General features: G+C 41.0%; 1 protein-coding gene across 1 annotated transcript; it reads left to right on the forward strand.

Annotated features, from left to right (window-relative positions):
* Positions 1-2,293: 2,293 nt before the first annotated feature.
* On the forward strand, positions 2,294-15,782 carry RGCC (regulator of cell cycle). Its single transcript, XM_018070948.2, is given in 6 exon segments — positions 2,294-2,509; positions 2,511-2,591; positions 2,593-2,656; positions 12,136-12,243; positions 13,750-13,812; positions 15,418-15,782. Coding segments are annotated over 6 exon segments (540 nt in total). The 3' UTR covers positions 15,426-15,782.
* The last annotated feature ends 7,783 nt before the right edge of the window (positions 15,783-23,565 follow it).

Genomic DNA, 23,565 nt, shown 5'->3' on the forward strand with positions numbered 1-23,565 from the left:
CCCAGGTTGTCTTTAAGGAAAGAAGGTTTCCCAAACATATGACTGTAAAGAATGGAAGTTTATGACATAATTTCTACATCGTGCCTGAAAATTACTCTGAAAATGTCAATTTGAATGCAAAATAATAATTTGAAGAGAATACTGGGGATAAATTCTTATACTACAAGGAAGCAATTATTTTTTCCCCCTACCCATCCACTCTCTCCTTTTATTAGCTCCCTGCGCTGAGCCCGCTCAACTCAGTTCAACTGAAAATTACTCACTTTCTTGCGGATTAGTTTTCTGCTGTTCTAACATGTTGAATTGGCTCAGCAGAAGATGAGACAAACCTGCTCAAAGCACATGCTTTGGTTTAGGCCAGGAGTACAAGAAGGGAGAAACAGGGCAGGTCATTTCCCTTTTTGTGGCAGCAAGGCCCCAAGCAACTCAAGCCCTGTTGTACAGCATCATCCCCCTTTGTGCTCTTTCTTTATGACGTGATCTCAGACCCCATTCCAAAAAGCTGTGAGATTGTTTGACCATCTTTGTGAGAAATAACAGGAAGGGCACAGGAGGACTTCTATCCTTTGGTTATTTTGCCTGTATTCCTCAAACATATTTTGCCCTTAAGTCACATCTTTAGACCAAGCACAGGACCAGCGCTTGGCTGGGATGTGCGTGGACAGGTAGGGCCGATCACACATTTAGATGCTTGAGCAAAAAAGAACTGACATCAGCTGCAGGGCCAGGTCCTTGTCTTTTTGGGCTGTGAGTTCTACCTAGTTACATACTCAACAGTTCTCCTTTCTGCCTTATGTCTATTGTCTTTCGTCCTGCTCGTGCTATTGACGTCATGCTCTTGTATCTCTTTGTTCCTCACTTTTTAACCTCGCTTTCCATCTGTGACACTGTGGTCTTTAAAAAGGATTGTTTGTAGCCACTTTCATTAGCAGAAAGAAAAACAGAGGAAGACCAGGGAGGAGGAAGCCACAGAATAAATAACAGTTGAACTTCACCATGAGAACTTCTTTTGATTCACTGCAAAAATAAATAAATGCCTCTATATCAGACAGTAAGGAGAGGTGAACAAATCTGTTTTATTGTCTAGAATATTGTTTTTCTCATATTGTATCTTGCAGGAGCAATGACAGCATGTCTGAAAATGTCAAAAAGTTTTGGAGATACGTTTTTCCTTCCTTCTCCCTGTCCCAGACACTTCTATTCTAACTCTAAATATTCTCATCAACACACAAACATAATTATAGCTCCTGATGCATTCTCGTGGAATAGCACCTGGTGTCTGTTTTCAGTATTTCTGGATGTAACTAAATATGACAGTCTTCCCCAGTGAGTATTTAACAGAACTGGTATTTTAGCTGCTCAGACAGCTTTCATTTAAAACGAGTGAGACACAGCACAAGAGCAATACTCAGTAGCTATGGCATGTACAAACATCAGGTTAACCTGACTTCAGGACAAGTGCTAGTATCTTTCTCCTAAGAATAAGGAAAGCACTCCACCGGAGAACGCCCTGGCTGAGGCACCTGGGGCCATGGCTCCCTGTGCCTAAGCATTCCTTACATTTCCACTGCCACCTGCTCCTCTCCTCGGGTCACCCTTGGAATAAAGTGGCTCGGCTGTCCCCACGGCCGTGTCCACTGCTCACTAACGTATGGAGCAGGGCAATAACCATGTACAGATGCCAGCACAATGCGGTGGGGATGGGGATGGAAGGGACTCTCAGGGTGGCCGAGCAGCAGTTGCATGCAAAGCCACTGGCTCACTCCGAGTAAGCTGCTGCCACCTCGTCCTGCTGTGTGCCCTCGGTCGGGAGCAGCCACGGGGCTGGGTGAGGATGATCCAGCCTTGTGTTCCCGTGAGAGTCCCTCCTTGCAGCTGGCTCTGACGCTCGCTGTATCCTCCCTCCGCCAGCAGCCCGGCACACACCCGGTCCCGAAGTTAGCGCACCGGCATCACCCCGGAGGAGCCCCCATCCCGCTGCCGGGGCGTCGGGCGCAGGACAAGAAGCGACCCTCCGTCGCCGGTGACTGCGTTGCTAGCCCGGGCTCCAGCAGCCCAGTACAGCCCGGCCGAGCTCCCGGGCGTGCCGCGTGCCGCCGGCCGACCGCACTGGCCACATCCTTGCCACCGCCTGCGCGGGCACTACCGCCCGCCGCTTCCGGTCCACGGCCGGTCCCGGCCGGGTATAAGAGGAGGCGCCTGGCGGAGAAAGCAGGCGGCTCATGCTGGCGGGGAGGCGGCAGCGGGCCGTGGCATCTCCGCCCGCCGCCGCCATGAAGTCCGCTGCAGCCCCATGCGGCGGCGGGCAAGGTGGGAGCAGCGGGAGCGAGGGGCGGGCGGGTACCCGCTTCATCCCTCCTTTCCTCCTTGTCCTTTCCTCCTGCTCGGGGTGGCGCGGGGGGGTCTGCGTGTGGGGCAGCGCCCTGTCCCTGGTCTGACGGCGCTGCTGCGCCCCCGGCAGGGCCGGGGGCGGTACGGCGGCGGGGGCCTGGCGGAGCGTCTGGGCGAGGTTCGACGGTCGGTGGCTGGCCGAGTTCCATCGCCCCGCGCGGCCGGCGCTCCGCTTCCTTACTTACGGCGACCACCTGGAGCTGCGGCATGAAGCGGCGGAGCAGCGCCAGCGTCAGCGACGGCAGCGGCCTCAGCGACTCCGAGAGTGAGTGTCCGTCGGTCCGTCCGTGCCGGCTATGCCTGTCCCGGGGTTGGGGGGTGCTCGGGAAGCGACGCTCCAAAGCAAGTGTTAAACCAACACGTCGCCCTCCTTGAGAGGGGCAGGGATCTGGGAGCGAGAAACCCGTCTATTTCTTTAAAAACAATGCCTTTCGTTAACGTTTTGGGTAAGAAGTCGCAGGGATGAGAAGTCTGGCCCTGTTGGTTTTACTCTGCGGTGTTGAATGGAGGGTAGAGTGGCTGGAGGGGAGCCACATCAGGGCTGGCTGCAGGGCAGGTGAGCGAATAAAGTAAGTCACTCCACGGGAGAAGGTCGTGCTGCCAGCCGGCTGCGGGACACTGGGGTGTCCCGGCGTCTGGAGTAAAAGATACCTCTTAGGTTCGCAGGGACCGTGTATTGTTTCTCGGTAGCCAGAAGTATCTGTTGAAAGAGAGTGAACTAAAGTGTGCTTTTTACAACAGGTGGAAACACATCCAGATTTCTCGTTAGTTGGATCTATCCATCCAATTGGATGGAATAGCGTTATCACTGTTTCAGAGGTGCTAATTTTAAGCTACATTGTGCCCAAGTACAGTAGATGTATATCTGAATGGTGTGTGCAGAAAATGGAACAGGGCGGGTGTAGAGCTGCTTTGAGCGAGAAAATATAGAATTGGAACTAAATTGTTTCTAGTTAAATTGGAAAAACGTTCAACCCTTATTACTGTTTTTAATAATCAGGGAGAGAAAACATCTCTTCTGTTCCAGACAGTGAGTCTGGATGGAAGCTGCTGTTCTCTTTGGGAACAGTAGGTTACTTTGTCAGAAATAAGTTCTGCTAACAGTGAACAATAGCCAGGTTTTTTAGTTCCTAGGAAGCTTTATGAAACTTATCTATTTTGCAGCTATTTATAATAAACCTGCTCCTCTAATTTCTATTCTACCTCTATCAGTTCAGGGACTTAGAGTGCAGTTCTGTTGACTTAGTGCTAAAACACTAATCCTATCTTCCTAGTACTTAAGCTGTGAAAGCATAGCTTCTCCAGATTATCGGAGCCCTTTATTTCATCATCATGGATATGATTTATTTCACTGATGGGTAATGTTTTACTTGCCCTGAACATGGATGCCTTGCCTAGCAGTGCCTTTGGGTTTTTTCTGTAGTACAGGGATCAAGGTGCTGTTCTGCTTTTCATGCTGTAGTGGACGAATCACTCCTTGTTAGTATTTCTTTCCCTCCAAGGAAGATTTGGAAACGTGTGCCCAATTTATTCTGAACACTTGTGTCTTGGATGGCTGGGGGTATGTACGGTGAGATCTGAACTGAAGTTATGTGAGCTGTGTTCTAAGTCTGTTAATAACTTCAGCAGTACAGCCTCAGTGTTACTATTTCTTGTGCAGTCTTCCGTGTTGTTATATATTAACCTCTCGCATACACTTATTGTATCTCACAATTTAGACACTTAGAGTGAAATACTCCACTGTTTAGAACCACAAAAAAACCTTCAACCCAATATCAAGAACTTATTGCATGGATAAAACTATCTGCAGTTACTTAGCGTGTCTGCTATGGTTCAGAAAACTTCAACCTCAAAAAACTGTTTAAAATTGCTCTGTTAGAATTGACAAGAAAGATCTCTGGAGGAAAATGACGGTGTTCTCTGTCTGGGCAGAAAGCCTGGTGAGAAAACAGCATGCTTGTGTAAGTGGGCAGACGAGATCTTCAGGAAGTTCTGAAAAATAAAAGTCTGTGTCACAAATCTGCACTGATTTAGGCTGAAAAGATTAATGGGTTAGTAGGATAGACAGGATGTAATGGCTCTGTACAAAGTCCTCAAAGATCTTGTATGAGGAACTTGTCAAGTTTCTGAATTCCATCCTGTGTTTTAGTTCCTCCCTTGGTGATGCATCATGTAAAAGGTGGCTCTGGAGAAATCAAAATGACTGTCTTCTGGACACTGGCATATATGGGACCATGAGGGTACACCAGGAGCATATGAGGATATGTTTAAGGGAAGGGAAACAAAAAAACAACCAGCTCTCCCCATTCCTAAAGGCATCATTCAGTGCAAACAACTTCTGTTTTGAAGTTAGAGTAGTATTGGAGAGGAATTGCAGGTTTATGAAAAGTGCCTTTTATAAATTAGAGTCCAGTGTCTGATGTAATCCAGCTACACCTATTTTAAGAATAGATGCAGAGAGTTTCCTACTTACCCCGGCTTTTTCTGTTTTTCTGAATTCATGACCTTGCTCTTCCCGTGGTCATGCTTAGGTTAAACACCGCTGCAGGATCAAGGAGAAACTGAGCCAAAAGAGCAAGTTCTGATAGTATGAATATGTAGCAATGCAGAAGAAATTCTAACCATATTATCTGCAGATAGTTTGAATGATCTTTTTGTTTATGAAGACTTTTTGTCTTTGCAAAATCTTATCCAGTGCCAAGACTATTGCAAGTACACTTTGTCATGTGCGTATAGAACAGTTCAGACTATTGTGTTTTAGTACTCTCTGTTGTTTGTTGTTTAATCTAATCCTCCTAACTGATGTGGTGTGGCTGAAGGTTAGGTGTATGTATCTTTTGGCCACTCCTGCAGTGCTATCTTTTCAGTCAGGGATGGTACTGTAAGGGGAGGAAACACTTTAAACTGTTGCAACTGTTTGTTTCAGTGCCCCTGAATCAGCCTTAAATTCAACTTTATGAGAAGCTAGTAATAGATGTCAAGTGGTTGAACAATACTGCCCAGTAGGGTAAGGAAAACCTTCTCTCTCCTGGGGTTTCTGTCCCGAGGATGAGCCCATTTAATTTAACAGAAAAATTTACAAAAGATCTCTATCAATGTAGTTAATCCTTCAAATATTGCTTTTATCCTTAAAATCTCTTGAGAAGGTAGCTCCAAAAATACTAATTTAAATTCTTACATTACATATTTCAGGCTCTTAAGAAAAAGTATGATTTTGAAGACACTACTGTGGAAAATGGGTGTGATAGTACTTTGTTCTCCCGCATCTTGTCCTGTTATTTGACTAAATGATCTTTGGATGAGGTCTGGCTTGGCTGTGGTTAAATATTGTACGCACCAGAATGGACTCAAGACCTTACAGTATCAGAAAGGCTTGTGTGTGCAGATGTCCGTGATGATCTTGGCCTACAAGTATTACATTAACCACAACAGCTGATTGGGTCAGTGCTGGAAATCTTGATGCAACTGAGGAGTTACTCCAGCATTCTTGAGTTGCTGGACTGTGAGTACTGGCTATGTTTCAACTTGATGTATTCAAATGAATGGAAGTATAGCAGCTTTGTACTTTAGGTTATTAATCATGCTGGAACTTCTAAGTTGAGGAATACTTTATAACTCTTTGTTCTTTACAGCCTATGTTGATTGTGATAAAATGGGATTTGTGCTAGAGCGTGCTGTTCTGGCAAAAACCACTAGCATAGATGCAACTATATTGATGCACTCTTACAGATAGCATTTTCTTCTTATGTCAGAATAAGCTTGCGAAGAAGAGTGCTGGCTCGCCTGTCTAAATTGCATGTCAGTCAGTGCATTGTGCTAGCACAGTATGTGGCAATGTCAGGACAGTTTTCCAAATTTAGGCTTAGGATAATGAATGGAAAGTTGGACTTTATGAGAGGTTGAGAAGGGAAACACTTCGGTATTTCTTGTGCCAAAGTTACAATAACACTGAAAAGCTAAATCAGTCTGTTTTTGTGCTCTCAGAAATGTTTCACACTTGTAGCTCCGTGTTTTCTTGAGAAAGGTTCATCTTCCAGCCTCTCTGTTAAAAGCATTGAAAAATAAATGCATCAATTCAATTTTTGCACTCATACAGCCTGCAGTGTTCTTCATAGTTACTTTTAGAACTATGTAAATGTTTTCTAAGCCATACTCCCTGGCTTTTGAACACAACAAAGAAGTCCCGAGTGCATCTAGAGCTCTTAATTTTATAATTTAAAAATCAAGTAGGTGCAAGTTTATTAAGGGGTTGAACAGGATCTGTTAACACCCAGTGCCTGGTGTAGTGCAAGGATTTGTGATTACATGCCATGGATGTCTCCATCTGCTTGTACTAATGCCTATGCTATCTAGAGCTGAAGCACTCACCCTGAAAAGCCTGTTTACGTTGGCAATCTTGTAATATGTGGCTGTAAAGAAGGTTAAAAAAAAAAAGGCAACACAAATTAATGAAGACATAAAATAGTTTTCGAATGATTAAATAGACTGGGACACTCAGGCTAAAGAAGAGATGTCTTGGGTGGGGACAAACTAGTCTTCTGGAAAATCCTAAGTGACTGCTACCTCACCAGTACGAGGAAATCAAATTAAATTAACATGTTTCAAAAAAAAAAAAAAGGGTGTTATTTCTTTCATGGTGAACAGTTAAACTGTAAAATGTATTGCCTTAAGGTATGGATATTAAAAGTTCACATAATCAAAAATAACTAGATAGAATCACAGCAGGAGGGATGGGGCCATTGTGGTCTGCTTAGGCTGATGCTACTGCTGTCTCAGAAAAGATACTAATATGTGCTTTACAAGAATTTGGTAGAGCTTGTCTTGAAACTATCAGCATGTGACTGCACCACTCTTAAGCTCTTCTATAGGCATCTTATATGAGTTGCTGTGAAAGACAGTATGTAGAAGTAGATGGGGCTTTGGTCTTTGTAGCACATCCCAGTATAATGAAGAAGGAACCTTATGAGAAGGTAGATTGTGTCTGTGAACTTCCAATGGCCTGTCTCAAAAAAGAAGGCAGTATTTATAATGAAAAAAAATGAAGTGAGACTCCTATGGAGAAATAACGTTTTATTAAATGATCTGAGAAATTATTAAATTAAGAAACTATTGAATTACTGATATGTCCAAGGGAAAGAAAAATCAGAAGTTTCAGATGCATAGCCTTCTCTCCAGGTATTTCAGTATACTGAGAAATGTGCTTTCTTTTCTTACCACTCCAGCATATCTGTTGCTCTTACTCATTAGAAAGGAAGATTAGTAATGGGGAAGGTTGGAGTTGGAAACACGGCCTTGTAGATTGTAAGCGTGGTGGGGGATTGGAAAGGTAAGCTTTGTATATAATGAGAAAACATGTTTTGTGTATATCATGATCTGAATTTCTGGCTTCCTAGATCACTTTCTTGTAAGTATGTGATTTGAAATCTTTTAAGTAATGAAGCTTAGATGTGTCAATAGTGAAAAGGTGTTTTTATCAGTCTGGGACCAGATGTTCATTAGCTAGGCAAAAACCCCACAAAAAAATAAACAATGCAACCAGCTGTAACTGTGATTAGATAAAAACAAACACTATCCTTGAGGGCTGCAATGTATGTGTTGTAGAACAAGTTCTTTGTATCACGAATATTTCTTACTTCTACTGGTGGCATTACAGTTTCCTGATTTTCTCTTATTTTATTAGCCAGTAGGTTATGTTCTGACTAGGAATTAGTTTTGCAGTCTATTCATTAAATTCTGAACTATTGTTTTATAATAAATTCCTAGTTTGTAGACACTTGAGTGGAATTTTAAAGCTCCTCTCTGAAAGCTTTAGGGTCGTGCTTTATTTTTTGCCTCTAAAACTTTCCCACTGAAAGCTGCAGTAAAAGTTTTACTTCCAATGCTCTTTAAAATTATCTTGAACTATGGTACTAGAAAGAGCATAATATTAAAGAAGTTAGACAACTGAACTTTTCCAATGGAAATGAAAAGTTTGATGTTTTCCTCCTTCAGTTAATTACTGCCCAGAACCAATCAATTGCTCATTTCATGAGGACATTCTATATTTACATGGTGTTGCCCTGTTTGTTTTTCTTTTTTTGTGGTTTAACCGTATATTGGAACAGGAAAGGTCAATACTAACTACAGAGTACTCTGCTGAAGTAAAATACAGCCATATTTATTCCTACCCCCTAATTTTGTAGCTATTGGCTTAGTATGACTGATGTAAATGAACTCAGTAACTTAAGTCTCAGATTTTAAGGCCTTTAAAAAAAGAGACAATTTGAGTGTTTTTTAAAACAGTGGAAGGGGCATAGTTTATATATATGCACAGGGACTAGAATCAAAGTACAAAGTGAAAAATAAGTAGTGAATGATAAATTTGCAGTGGGAGAGAAGGAGCTGGATGAGGAAAGACAGCAGCAATGAGACCCTTGGCATTAGCCTCTGTTTACTGGGTTGCAGAGGATGCTGTATTTGTGTAGCAGTGGAACCCTTCCAAGGGCCATTATTGAAGGTGAATGAGCAAATCTTGGCCATGGCAGCTGGTAGAGGGCAAGGACTGAAGTGTCCTTTTCCCAGAGCTTTCAGCTTTTCAGCCACACTTTACCAAACCAGATATTTTTCTGCGATGGATATCCCAAGTATTTTTTTTAACAGTACATTGTTTTCAGCAGTTATAGTGACCTTGATGGTGGAGTCCATGCATTCCTCTTTGCACCACCAGAATTTTGGGTGCTTGGTCCTGTGTGTAAGCCACAGCCAGTAGCTCAAGTATGTTTTTGCTTTGAGAAAGTTTCAGGAAAATATTAATAGTCCATCAGAAGATAACACTGTTCTGTGAAAATATTTTACCTTTTGAAACTGGAAGAAAAACATTCAGATATTTAAAGCAACAGTTCTGTTTTGTTTTATCTTTGCCCAGTTGTAAATATTTCCCAGCACAATGTTTGTGGAAGCCAGTATGAAATAACATTTTCTAGTGTCCATACATTGCCAAGTGAGCAGTGAGTACTTTGAGCTACTTAGAGAAGGAACATGGAGAGAAAACCACAAAACGTGTCAGAGGTCACTGCTAGGTTGGATGTGTACATGGATATAAAGAAAGAATTGTGTGAATAGTTTGTGGCCAATTTTAATGGCTTACTAAGGCTTTTGCAATATGAGTTGCCCTCACAAACATTCACAGAAAGAAGTTTTTATTCCGGTTCTAGATAAGAGTGACTGTGGCTTTGGATTTTGTATGTGAGAAGGATTGGTTTGTAATATAAATCCCCAGCATCACTACATTTGGTGTCTGGATTCTAGTAGCATAAACTCCACATTAAAAGTATGCTCAGTTTTGTAGTCTTTATTCTCTGTATTATTTTTAATTAATTCAATGAGCTGTAAAACCTTTGAAATATGAAATAATTTGCAAGTTTTTGTTCTTTTTTTTTTCAAATACATAACCTGGAGGGTGTTTTATTTTTGGTCTGTTCTGTCAGTGTTTCAGTGAGTTACAGTCTTGGCTACAGCACTGTTTGTGTGAGGAACTATTACAAGTAACTTGGATTTTTGGTGATGGTGGGGGTTTTGTCCTGAACAGCTAGAATTTTTGATTCTGTGTTTCTTGGTCACTTGGGCTTGCATCTTGGCTGAAAAGAAGTGTGGTTTTAGTAGGAAATCTGTAAGCTGATTTCAGGAGGAAATACCTTTAATAGAGAGAAAGTAACACTTAGTGTACAGGGTTCATGCTGCGTAATAGTACAGGACTGGTGACACTCATCATTGCAGAGCAGTGTTAGATTTTTTTTTTATCCCTTAAGTTATTTTTTATGTTTTTAGGAGCCACTTTTAAAATGGCTTCCTTTTTCCTTTTTTTTTAACTAAAGTTATCTCAATTCTGCTGTATCGAGTCTTTCTTGAATCTGAAGTTTCAATTAGATTGGTTTGGATCTACTCAAATTTAGAGAGAACAGGCACTTCTTAAGAGTGAAGATAAAGAAACTGCAATTAAAAGATTGCATGAAGAAGCATACTTTTCTTTATAAACAAGAAATACCAACTGGTGGCTGATTTTGGTGGCAGTAGTCCCAGGCAACAGATGTCAGTCACATCATCGCTCATGTTTGCATGGTGCTGTGGGTAGCATGTGTGTTTGCCAGAACACGGTCAGAGCTGATTGCAGAGCAAACTGAAAGATACAGTACAATGGTGGACCAAAATGCACATGAAGGAGGAAAGTGTTCCAGGTTGAAGCTTTTCACAAAGGCATTTTCAGCATATGTTGTAACACAGGTAGGCTTGGAAGCCAGCACAGAAGAAACAAATCAGCTTGCGGCTGAGGAGAGATCTGACAGGCTTCGTGGGTGCAGTCGTCTGGTCTGATTTGCCACTGTAACTGTGTACTCCTGTGGAAGGTGGTCTTGTGCTGGTTGGAACAGCAGGCTAGAGGAGGTGGTGTGTGGACACACACTCTTCTTCCCAAAGATGGTGGAACTTGTAGTGAAGGAGTAGTCTGCAAGAGGATGGTCTTGATGTTTGATACCTGGAAACATCATGGCAATGTTCAGTGGAGATGTAGATGTTCAGATTTTGGCAAGGCAAGCTGTGGTCCTGCTCCCTTTTGCTATTTCAGCAAGACACCCTTAATTTAACTAAGGCAGTCATCTCCTGGTATAGGACAGGTATCCAAGGAAGTGTGACAGTTCTCCCTCGAATGGACTTAATGCTGCAGTGCGACCACCTTCTAGGCTCCATAGACAAATGCTGCATGTGCTGCAGGGAGGCAGAATTGCCTCAATGGTAAGCAGTGGTAGTTACCACCCCATGTAATAAGACATACATTTATGGCCTAGGAAATGTACCAAATAAATAGAGACCACTGACATGTTCACGTTACAGTGGTTTCTTTTTATACAACTACAGTTTTCAGACCACTGGCTTAAAACTACAGAACTAGCAGCTTTAGTGTCTCTAGCACAATGACAATTCCTCCTTCCAGTGTAACCATAACTAATACTTTGTGTGCACTGTACATCATGGAACTCGTTATATGAAAAAAGACAAGGTAAAGATACTTTTTGATACTTTTGAAACTTAAGGCCTTGTCTAAAATACAAGAACATCAAAATGATACTTGGAACTCTTCCTGTTGCTTTCCAGGGCATATAAAGCTTTCTTTGAAAGATGACCTAAAATAAGATTGCAGAATATCTTGTGTACTGATGTACTGCTTCATGAACTCCAGAGAGTCGCAGAATAAAAGAAAATTAAAAGAGGCTGTAGATCTAAAGTAGCAGAGTAATGTATGGAGAAATGGATGCATTTGCTTTGAGAATAAAGGACAACACTAAATATATTCTCCATTCTGGGAGGCTGTCCTTTTCCTGGAGCTCTCTATTCAGCTTTTTTATATAACTTTTGCAAAGTTCACGTAACAAAATTTCCCAGGATATTGTGAATTAGGCGGATCCTACCAGGTCTAATTTAGCTGATGTGGGATAATTCCTGTAATATTTTTCAAATGATGCTGACTTCAGGGAAAGCTAACACTTCCCATACTGCGGGTGAGGACAGAGCCTAGAACTGCTTGCTGTTTAACAGTAGGAGTGGGAACAACAGCCTTCAACAATACATAATTTATGTATTTATTCCTCTGATTTTGAAGTCTGTTGATTTGAGTTCAACAGACCGTATAGGAAAGGCCCCGCTTCTGATTTCAATTATGTTGCAAAATTGCAGAAGGCGTTAAATTTGCTTTATAATGTTACTTTTTTACAGGTGCAGATTCACTCTACAGAAATAGTTTCAGCCTCAGTGATGAAAAGCTCAACTCTCCAACTGCATCTACTCCAAGCTTGCCATCTCCATCTGTAACTCCATGTAAAGGTATGCTTATTTTTAACCACTGGCATTTTCTTCCTCAACTATATGGGCTTCTTTCTGTGAGCCAGGATTCATGCTTACACGGACTTTTTTTTTTAATGATAATAAAACTAAGGATTACTGTTAAACACATTTCAGATCCAGGTATTATTGTCTGGATTCTAAGTGGCAGTAGGTTGCTGTATCTGCACTTCTTTGCAGGTGACCTGGCAACTCTTTTTTGGTTTTGAAACACTGAGCTAAAGAAAATTACAGTTTTCTGTCTGATAAGGATTAATTGTAAAACTTACATAACAGTTTTATTATTAACTTGTGTTACTTCTTTACTGAAGCAACTAAGTAGCTTGTGTCCCACCTACTATAAAAACACTTAGACTGAATGCAGGGGTAGAGGGACTCCTCTGAAGCCCTATGCTGCTATTTAAGTTAACAAAATTGCCCAGATCCATATAGACCTTTGCACTGCTGATACAAGCCATGTGTTAGTAATTCCTTCCTCCTTTGAAGCTATGCTGTTTCAAAGTGGCTTCTGTCTTGCAGCTGATGTAACTTCCCATGACAGTCTTTCATTCAGGTTAACTTGAATTAACTCTAGAGCAGACATATCAATAAATGAACACATACATATGTACTACATGGTGCTTTCATTACAAATAATCTTCTCATATGAATGTTGAATAGCCTTTCACGCTTTCATGTCTTTTCCTCAGTGACCAGTCATGAAAAAACAAGTTAAATGTTTTATTTTCAATTAGCATCATACTAGAAAGAAATAATGAGTATTAGTTAATATGAAGTAGCAAAAGAATTCAGTTAAACTGAAAGGAAATACTTAGCAAGGAATTACACTAAAGGTCAAGAAGTTCTTCCTGTTGAGAAGACAGAAATAGAGTTGGAAACTGGCTTATAATAGACCACAAAAATGAAGATTAGAAAAATAAGGAAGCCAATTGCAGTAAAACTAGATTGAATGGAACCAGTGGTGTTATCAGGAGTGAAAACTTTGGATGTTTGGTTCCAAATTCATAGTGTATGGACTAAGATCAAAGGATCTGACAGCACAGCAAACCAGTGATACTGACATGATTTTGGGAGGCTGAGATTTGAGTTGGACTGGGAGGTAATTTGCTGGGGTTTTGTTCGTGCCATGCATACAGTATCTGAATAGATAAAATGAGGAAGATGCCCACAGTAGCAAGGGCATGGATTAGCTGATATATAGCTTTTTTTTTTCTTCACTTCAACCTCTGCTTTTCAAGGAAACTAAACAAAGGATTGCTTTGTGTTGCTTCTGTCCAATGGAAAACTATAAAAGCTAGAGTTTCAATTCAGTCTCCCCTGTTGTCTAAGTGTATTTGGACATTGCAGCAACCTTATTGAACTTGGCTGACAATAATCCACAGCATGTTAGATACCACTGAAAACGATTTGGAGGATTGTGTGGTTCCAGTGTTTCTTCTAGCCAGAGAAATATATCATGTCTAAGCAGTATTGGCTCTTCTTTTGCAGCAAAGCTTGGAGACACAAAAGAACTGGAGGACTTCATTGCTGATCTTGACAGAACACTAGCAAGTAAGTAGATTTTTATTAGTAAGTTGCATGTCAGTTGGTACTGTGAAAGAGTGATGAAAACCAATGGCCAAGGGAAAAATAAAAATAGTTTATATAGTGCAGTTTTATTTTAGTTTGCTAGTCCTATGGATCATTGTGTATAAGAAGGTGAAATAGCCTAAATTCAGATCTTTGCCTGAATGTTCAAGGCATGCAGTTCAAGGCAATGAACCCCTGTCTCCACCTCTGAGGCAGCTGCAATTCACCATTCCTTGTCAGTGTACAGATTAAGTAAACATCACTTTCCTAAATACTCAAAACTCAGCTAAAAAGTGGGGATTTATTCCTTCATTATAAAGCTAAGCAACATGAGGAATAACCATAGAAGTGGAAAACATTTTTATTCTGGACTTTGCTTTATGAAAGAATTGAGGAGCCAGATAACTGTATCTATTGACCTAAACTAAATGTCAAAATCCTGTTTGTACTTGTCTTTACCACAAATGGAATTTAGATCACATTTTCTCTCACTATCTAGAAATTGTATCTTCCAGTCACAGTAATGGATTCTTCATTATGATTTTTAAGGGGAAAAAAAAACCTAAAAGACTGGCCACCTATTGCCAGCCAGGTACTCTGCCTAGTCTTTTTGCTTCTTCCTCTGCTGTTGTAAACATAAAATATGTGTTTGTTTTGTGTTTTGGTATGTTTGTTTGTTTTGTGTGCAGCTAAGCCACAGAGCCCAAACTAATAAATTGTAGGACTAGACCTAAATAGCAGCATAAACAAAGCCCTCAAACTATGAACTGAGAGTTTCATATATTCATTAGGTATTTTCCCTTCCCTGTATTTCTTGAAGACCCAGACTTAATTCAAGACACCTGCCCTTATGAGCTTCCTACTTCCTTGCTATCTTACTTGTATCTTAATCCTGGTTTCACTTCTCTTACTTAAAATATATTTCTAGTTTCCTGTCTTCTGTCATGGATGTGTGCTTGAGGGAACTCCATCTTTCCCACTGAGTTTTAATTGACTGCTCTTCCAAAAAAAAAAAAATCTGAGTTTTTGAAGGTTTGTGTAGGACAATGAAACCCTAAACCAGTAAATATTTACATTGCTGTATCTTGCACAGCCACGTTGCAGCTAACTCTTAAGGGACTGCCTATAGTACATAGATTTCATTTTTTTCCCTTGCAAGGTGCATCAAAGATGAGGGCAGAAACTACCATCTGCTCTAGTGTTTTAGTGGCTTTTTTGGTGTGGTTTTTTCAATACCAACTAAACAAATCTCTAGGCATCTTAGCAGAGCCTCATTTGTACAGTGAGTAGGAGGTCCAACTTCTATCTGATATTTTATATCATCACATTTTTGAGGAGTTGTATTTATATGCTTGAGGTTACACAGAACTTTATACAGATACCTTTTCAAGCCTAAGGCATTTGTTAGAACAGTACTTGCCTTATATTTTTGCACACTAGCATTTCAGCTTTCATGTTAATTTAAACAAGACATAATTTGGCCTGTCAGGCAGTCTAGCAACCTGTGCGTAGATGGGTGTCTGGTGTGTCAACAGCATGCAATCTTATTCAATTTAGAATGTAATGATCTATCTTCTTTATTTTCAGGTATGTGAAATTAATTTTTGGCACTGTGCTTGCCTGTGGGTGTCCTCTGAAGGATAAGTGACATCGGTCCCTGAGAACTGCTGCCCTTGTCTGGTAACTTTGCTCCCCAAGATACTCACCTTCTGCACATAACCTTTGTAAACTCCTACAAGTATTTAATTGTGGCGATACCAGTTTTTTTATGTTGCAGCAGATGGAATAAGATAACTTAAATATTACAGCTCTATTTTGCTTTAAAATATAGTTTAAATTGTAATTTAAAGTTGCTTTTATGCAAATATATTTGTAATTTTATATAGTTGAGAACTTTAATGCTTTTTTCCATTGTAATATATTTTTATATCCAAATAAATTCTGAACTGGAATCTGGATGTCTGGAAGCTTCCTATGTACATGACAACTCTGAAACATAAGAACAAATTAAACTCTTATTGAAAACAACATGCTTTAAAATATCTCGATAAAGGTGTATTTCCTGTCTGGCAAAATTTGTTATGCTGGTTTTATGTGATTGCTTAAATAAGAGAATTTTGTACTATGTAAAATTAATGCAATTGGAAAAATAATAAAACTGGTCAAACTGTTACTTCAGATTTGCTTTAATACAAATCAATAACAGTGAGCTATTAAAGAGTTGGACAATAACACGTATTTTAACCTTTATGTAAAAGCTAGCTTTAAAATTGCAGACCATTTGACATGAAGGACTAGTTGGGAGGTCAGATATTTGGCCCATCAGTTTAAAGGTATGGAGGTCCTGTAGCACCAAGAAAATACTTAAGTGTCTGAGTGTTTCTGATACCAGACCTTTGGGTCCAGAACAGTCAAGCACTCTAAGAAGACTTCCTGGACATCAGTGTTATGCTGAAAGAGGAATGGTTAACCTGGATTTTCACAAGAACCTGATTCTTTCCATATGCATTAGGCACTGGAGGTGTCATTGTGACCTCTCATCCAGCTGCTGCAGGCTTTACACTTGGCTCTGCTGTCTGAGCTGTGCATATGGTTGCTTTCCAGTCCGCTCAGACCATGTGAGCTGGGCTTGTTTGAACTCCAGCTCTTATTTTGACCAAAGCAGTCTCATGACCAGCTTGAGTGCTTCAGTTATTGTGTCCCCTTGGTCTGTTATCTTTGCATGTGTCTGGACTGTGTATGTACCTGTGGCACAGCTCAAGGGACTTTAAAGGATAGATTTGGACCTGCCTCCTGCAAGTTGGAGAAAACCTACTGTGTATTTCCTAATAGGAATGCTGTAAGAATGGTGCAGATCCATCTCCCTGGTTTTCAGATTTCCTAAAAGTTGAGCAAAATACTTGGGTTTATTAAACACCATATGATTTTTTTTCTATTTTGTTCATTGGTAAGAGAGAAATTCTGAACTTGGTACATTTTAATCTGTCTGAAATAACCTTGATGTGGCTGTGTGGGTTTTTTCCTTCTTTCAGGCAGAAGGGCGATGTCAAGTGGAGGAGTGTGTGGTGGAGTGTGTTTTTGAAGACTAAAAACTCCTTTCAGCATTTCCTACTGCTGAAAAGATTCCATTGGTAAATTGTCCCTTAGGATAGAAGTGGAGTAAACTCATTTAGGAGGATAAAGTTTCATGTCTGCTGTAGGTTAACTTCAGATCTGTGAAGTAAGGTGGGATGATTCAGATTTGAGACAGTGATGTGCTTCTGCTTGCTCTGGGTCCTTCTCATAGGCTCCTGCGCTGCAGGAAACCCTTTATTAGCAGTGGAAATTCATTGCTACTCTACTGTAAACACACAGAAGCAAATATTCCTTTTTGCTGCCTCTGGAACTGAGAGGGGAGCCTGGCCCTCCTCCCCCATCCCAGATGTGAAGGGATGTGTTGCTGTGCAAAGCCAGCATGCAGGATTCCTCTGGCCGGCGTAGGACTTGCTGTTAAATGTAGACATGCTGTGCCTTTCAGCAGGAGCAGAGGGAAGGGGAACCAGGACAGCAGACACAAACTTGTGCTTTTCTTTTAAGAAACATCATTTGCATAAGGCATGTTTTTAAAGCTGCTTGAATAGCAACAGCAGTTTTGGCTGGTTTTCTACATTTTAATCCTTATTGTTAGCATGAACAGTGGAGTGGTGGTGAGTGGTGCACGATACCATCCTGAAGGCAGAGTACCCTGGCTTTGTGTGTGTTAAGTAAGCCATGAGTTTCAGAGGAGGCCACTTCAAGTGATCATGAGGTGAGGGGGAATGGACAGCTGTTTGCATCTCTGTTTGGATTATTTGAGGCATTGGGCATGAGTTTTCCACTTAATTTCTGCATGTTCAGATGTTGCTTGATCCTATTGAATACCCTGTGCCTGTAATCAATATTTAAAGTTGGATATCTCCCTTTATTGAGTGAAATCACCAAATTAGTACAGTACTTTGGAATGGCAGTACTTTGTCCTTACAGACACCCAATTTTGAAGATTTTTCCATTACAAGCAAAGGTTTAAAGCATGAGGCGTGTTCCTCATTTTGTCTAGCATCAGTTGGTGATGGAGTTGGGGATTAAGTCACCATCTGCTTGAGTTTTTTTAATCTTATTTGTGCATGAACAGGTGGGGACTTCTTGCTTATACAGCAGTTCTGGAGATCATCAACTGCAAAATCTGGGAGTGTCTTTTGTGGAGCTGTTTATCTGAATTCCCTCCAGTTTATGTTCAGTTTTGAACATCTTGCTGTGTCAGAAGGAAGGCACTAATGTAGATGTCATTTCACTGGAGTATGCGTATGACTTAAGTTCATCATCTGATTACATATGGCCCTGAGAAATGCATTGCTAGAAAAAGTTTCTGCAAGACTATCCCCAATGAACATTGCTGGAGATTGCATTGTCCTAATGGGCCTGGCTGACTTTTTAATCCTTGTTTTGACCTCAGTCTTGTGCTGTGATGCTGAGTTTGAATTCAGAAGAGAGTCTCAGCACTGTCGTGCCAACGCCACACACCCAGAAATGGAAACGAGCAGCTTAGACTAAGCAGATGTATTGCAACAGCTTAAGGTGTGTGGGGTGAGGTCCAACAATTATTTGCACGTATGCTTCTTACCTACTGCAAATTCCAGGTTAACTGGATTAGTTTAAGCCTCCATCACCGAGGCTTGAGTCAATGTATCTTATCTTGGGTTTGCTATTAACTGTGTGTGTCCTTGGTGCCATCACCCAGGCTCAGCTGATATGCAGTAACACATTATGCCTGGTAACCTTAATAAGAGAGAGAGACAAGACAAAAGAGGAATTTATGTTTTTTCCTTGGCTGCACATGCATCTGTAGCCACTACTGATGTACTGACAGACAACTGAGTTTTTGGAAGGGAGGAGAACTGTTTTGCATCGGCAGTGACAGAACTTGCTTATAGGGAAGGGCTCGACCCGTACTGGCTCCCACAGCCTGTTGTCCTGGTGACTCTTCCCCTTCTTTGTTACTGTTACACACTTTTCAGTAGACCCAGCATGAGTCTCCAGCAGAACTCTGGAGCTCGACTCAGGTGGACCCAGCTGACTATCCAGGTGGTATTTGCACCACACTGGAGCCCATCATATGTGAGACTTTGTTTATCTGGAGGTGCCTAAGTGTGTTAGACATGACATCTGCTAGACTGTTGGAAGGAAACTTCCAACGTTGTGGTATTTGGAAGCAAAGCCAATATGACTGCAGCAGCTCTTGAATTTAATCCAGCTTTGCATACTAACGGCATGAACTCCACATTCTCAATGGGAGAAAATTGTGTTTTCCATGTTACTTTCTACATTACTGACTTCGTTGCAGCCTGGCTAACAGCTCGGGCTGTCTAAATAACTTCACAAAAATGTAAGATGATCCTGGCTGTTATATCTCATCAGCTTAGACTTGTAAACCAGATCTTTTCAAGGTCCTCTTTTTTTCTTACAGATTCAAAGCTGTCAGTTAAATGCTGTAGATTGACCTATTAAAATAGGCTTGTCAATAAAAAGGGACCTGAGTGCTTTGGTTGCTTTTGCTCTTTCACATCTACGTTTTTTAAAACTAAAATGTTTATCAGTTCAGGTTTTTAAAAACTACAGATTGGAGGTCTGTGCCTCCATTCTCCCAAGGCATCAGTGCTCACTGGCTTCTCTAAGAGGCCTGAGGATGCTTAAATGTGCTTCAGCCTGGAAGTGAGTGTTGCCTTCTCCATAGCACGTAGCTGTAACACTGATTACCATCCTTTGGTTCTGTTCATATAATGTATTTCAGATGAGTACGTTTAATTAAAAACATTACCCTTGTCTCAAAATAACCAATTGCAGTATTTTGATACATATTCAGTCTTCCCAGTTCCAATGAAAAAAAAAATCCTGCTAGTGCATTAAGTCAGGTCAGGATCAATTTCACCTGATTTGGGCACTTACCTGAAGTTAGGATATTGCTTGGCTCCTTCAATAGCCATCACAGGAAGGAGAGGGAGGCTTCTTTGACTTGAAGATCTTCCCAGCTCTTGATAAATGTTCACCTTGAGAAATGCTGACCCATGTTGGTCTTTCTGAGTTGTGTCCCAAAGCTGACCTGCATAGCTGGCTGCTGCTAAAACATTCCTTCAGCTCCAGAAAAGACCATCTTTAGCTTCAGCTGGTCACCAGCATTGCTAGAAAAGGATGAGACCAGATAATTCTCTTTAAATTCCCAACACCCTCAATTTATTTCACTTCCACAGGGGTGCAGTTCACCTCACAAGAACAGTCACTTTTTAAGAAAAGACACAATTCTGGAAAAACTCATTGGTGGCTGCAATAATGCCACCTTCTCTCTCTTTTTTTTTTCTTTTTCCTGGGTGAAGTGTCAGATTATCTCTTTTCAACATGTGCGCTTAGCAGCACCTTTGAGTTCTGCCTCACCCTCAGGTGAAAAACCTTGCTAGAGTGCATTAAAATCACACTTCCCCACAGACCTTGGGGCAGATATCTGTGAAATGCTCATGCTCAGATGCTGCCATCCCTCAAGCCTGAAGATGAGAATCAAAGCGTTGACGGTTCAGAGTGTGATGGCCCTGAGCAGAGTGTGAGCATGTGAGGGTGGAGAAATATATTTTGTAAACACTCGTTGTACACAAAGACATTCACAAAAAACACCCAAAAAACTCCACAAGAACTCTGTGGCAGGGAAAACCCTACACAGATCATAAAATTTTCTCTCCAGATCATAAAATTCTCCAATTGTCACCTTACACATGCACCTAAAGAGAGCCAGATTTTACCCTTATTGGGCTCTTTGTTTCACTTAACCTTTAGAAAAAAAAAAAATTCCAGCATTATCAGCAGCTCAATTTTCATCTTTGGGAGGATTTTCTCCTACGCAGATTTCTACAATTAAGAGCACTGACACATAGTTTTTTGAATTTGGTATCTGTTGTTGGTTTTTTCTTTTTTTTGTGATTATATGGTTTAACTTCAGAGAATGGGCCCTGGGTGTATGTGCTACTTTATTTATCCCTATCAGGGATGGGGGAGGAAGGGAACAAGCACCCAAGAAGTGGGCAATCTTGACTGGAAAATATTTAAATATTTAAAATGTGAGATTGGTTTTAGTGTTTCTTTAATATGACACAATGGCTCATATTAATTTCTGGACTCTATGGACTCCTGTTTAAGACTAAAACAATCTTTTCTCACAGTGATGGCTGGACCATCTGCCACTCTTCCCTAGTCCTGATGACTGAGTGGTTGAATAAGAAGGAGCCGTTTAGCTAACCTCAGCATCTGCCAATTGTGCTTTCCCAGTGAGCTTTCAAAAAACTGACTTCTTTTCGACTAAAAATGAATTTCACATTATCAAGCCAAAAAGGCAGACTTCCTTATGCATTTTGAATACCATCTTTGTTTTGAAATGTCCCTTGGCGCTCATGTCACAAAAGCCTGACATTAAAAAAAGAAAAGGTGTTTTAAATTAGTCCTGAGTATTGGCTGAGACTCAAAATACAATAGGATGGCTCAGTGCCTGTGCTTATCTTGTGACATGCTATGGTTAGCACCTCATGAAATGAAGGGTGAATAAAACCACTCAAATGTTTCTGGAAACCTCTCTTTAGCTACATTTTTATGCAAGGCATTTTCACTTTCAGAGTGCCTCTGTTTCAAACCATTTCCCTGTAATGACCAGTCTATACTTCCAACTGAAAAAATTTCAGGCAGCTCTTATTTCTCGGGCTAATTCTCCCTTTCTGCCCAGGGGTGAGCATTTTGTGTGGTGAAGACCATATCCAAAATGGGAAACAGACTGAATTGAGTCAGTTCCTCCTCCCTTTGGGGTTTGGCACGCATGGATATGCATATATATAAAAGCTTTGCCTGAAAAAAGGAGAACTCAATAGCAGAGGTGAAGCTGCAGAAGCAGGGAAAGGACAGTGTAGGATTTTAAGGGTGCCAGGCTGTGATGTTTTGCTTTCTCAGCTTCTTACATACAACGGAGTTCTCTGAAGAGCTCTCAGAGGCAGAGTTACCCAAGATGGTGTGTCCGCATGCAGTACTGTGCTAACAGACTGGAAACTGGGATCCCAAAAGTGTAATTCCTGTTTTATATCTGTACATAAAAATGCATTTGCAGTATGTGTCTGTTAAATCACTGTTATAATTTTAAATTTTTCCTCTATAGTTTACAGACCATTTCTTAAAGCAACCCAATTCCATTATATCTTCTGAAAGTAATAAATACCTTCAAGATAAATAATTTTTCCTGTTTTTTGTGAGAACCAAATGGCAAGATGACAGACCTACCAGCCTTACAAATGTAGATTATTTTGTCAAGAAGGAACACTACTGTATGGTAGCAATGTGTGGTTGCAAACTGACCATGCTAAAGGGAGAAAGCAGGATAACCAAGCTCTCTTAGCTTTGCTCAGAGAAGGGCTCAGCCTCTCATTTTGCCTATTTTTTGACTTTTCTCCAGCTCCTGTGTTGCTGAACTTTTATTTTTCCCCATAACGAGACTGATATCATAGGGATTTGCATGGAAACTGATGCCCTCAGCTCATCTCAGTGCCAGAATAATAAGTCTCCTGCTCCCAATAGAAAAAAAGACGTAAAATCTCCAGACAGCCCGTTTATGTGGTGAGTGATTTGCTAGCCTATATGCAGAGCCTATTTTGATGCCTTCTTCTAATTTCATGAATCCCAGGGAGAATTAGAAAAAAGTATATATTTATGTGATATGTGCACGTATACATGTTCATCAGGTCAGTGTTTCTCTGCTGTTTCTGTTTGCACCCCCCATGGGACTTTGCTTCTGTCACCTGGGCTGTGTCTACAAAAGACTCCTAGGATGCTGAGTTTTCCCCAAAGGGAGCAAAACCACTGCTGTTTTGGGGCCTTACAGCTACCCTCTGCTGTCAAGATCCCTGCAGATACAAGCAAGTATCTGTACAGATTTCTAAGTTTTGCTGAAGTCGTTCGGTACAGTGTCCAGTCTTTTGGGGGGTTAACTTGTTGTTTTAAAGAAAGGTTGACCCAAAATTCTACCATCTGAAGTGAACCATTCCTCCTCCATCTAGCAGAAAGGGAAGGAAGGTTCAGGAAATGGTGGGACTGGTAGAATGAAAGCCCACTAAAAGCCTCATGCCCCCTAGGTACTCTCATTTGGAACCATCAAAGGAGGGCTGACAGAAATGAGTCCTGAATCACATTCAGATGTGCTGGATAGATGGATTACAGTGTTAATAATAGTGTCACTCATCCAGAGGAAAGAAGCTGATGGATAGGCCGTGTGTGTCTTGCCCCTTTTAGCGTAATTACTTCCTCGTCAAAGCTTTGGGGAAAATAAACTACTCTTAATGGAAACTTACACAAACAACACCCAAATACTTACACAAGTCTGTTGCTGTGTGGCAAGATTGAATCAACCTGACTTGTTAGCTCACTCCTTCAGAAACCAAGCTGCAGTCCAAGCTGTGAACAAGTAATAGTGCGATGCTTCCACCTGATGCAATTTGAAGCAGCTGATGTAGGAATGTGTCAACTCAGTAAAAATCAAGATCGACTTTAGCATCAGATTATGTATTTTCAGTATTTTCAGCTTACAAAGGCTTGGCTTCAGACCCTTTTTTGTATTTATTTCCCTATGTGATTTAACCAGAGCTGAGAAAGCTGCTGATTCTGTACTGTGAAACCTCAGCCACCCAGACGAGAAACTGATAT

This window comes from Manacus vitellinus, unplaced genomic scaffold, assembly GCF_001715985.3.
Source record: "Manacus vitellinus isolate BGI_N305 unplaced genomic scaffold, ASM171598v3 scaffold_2_pilon, whole genome shotgun sequence".
NCBI classification, from domain to species: Eukaryota; Metazoa; Chordata; class Aves; order Passeriformes; family Pipridae; genus Manacus; species Manacus vitellinus.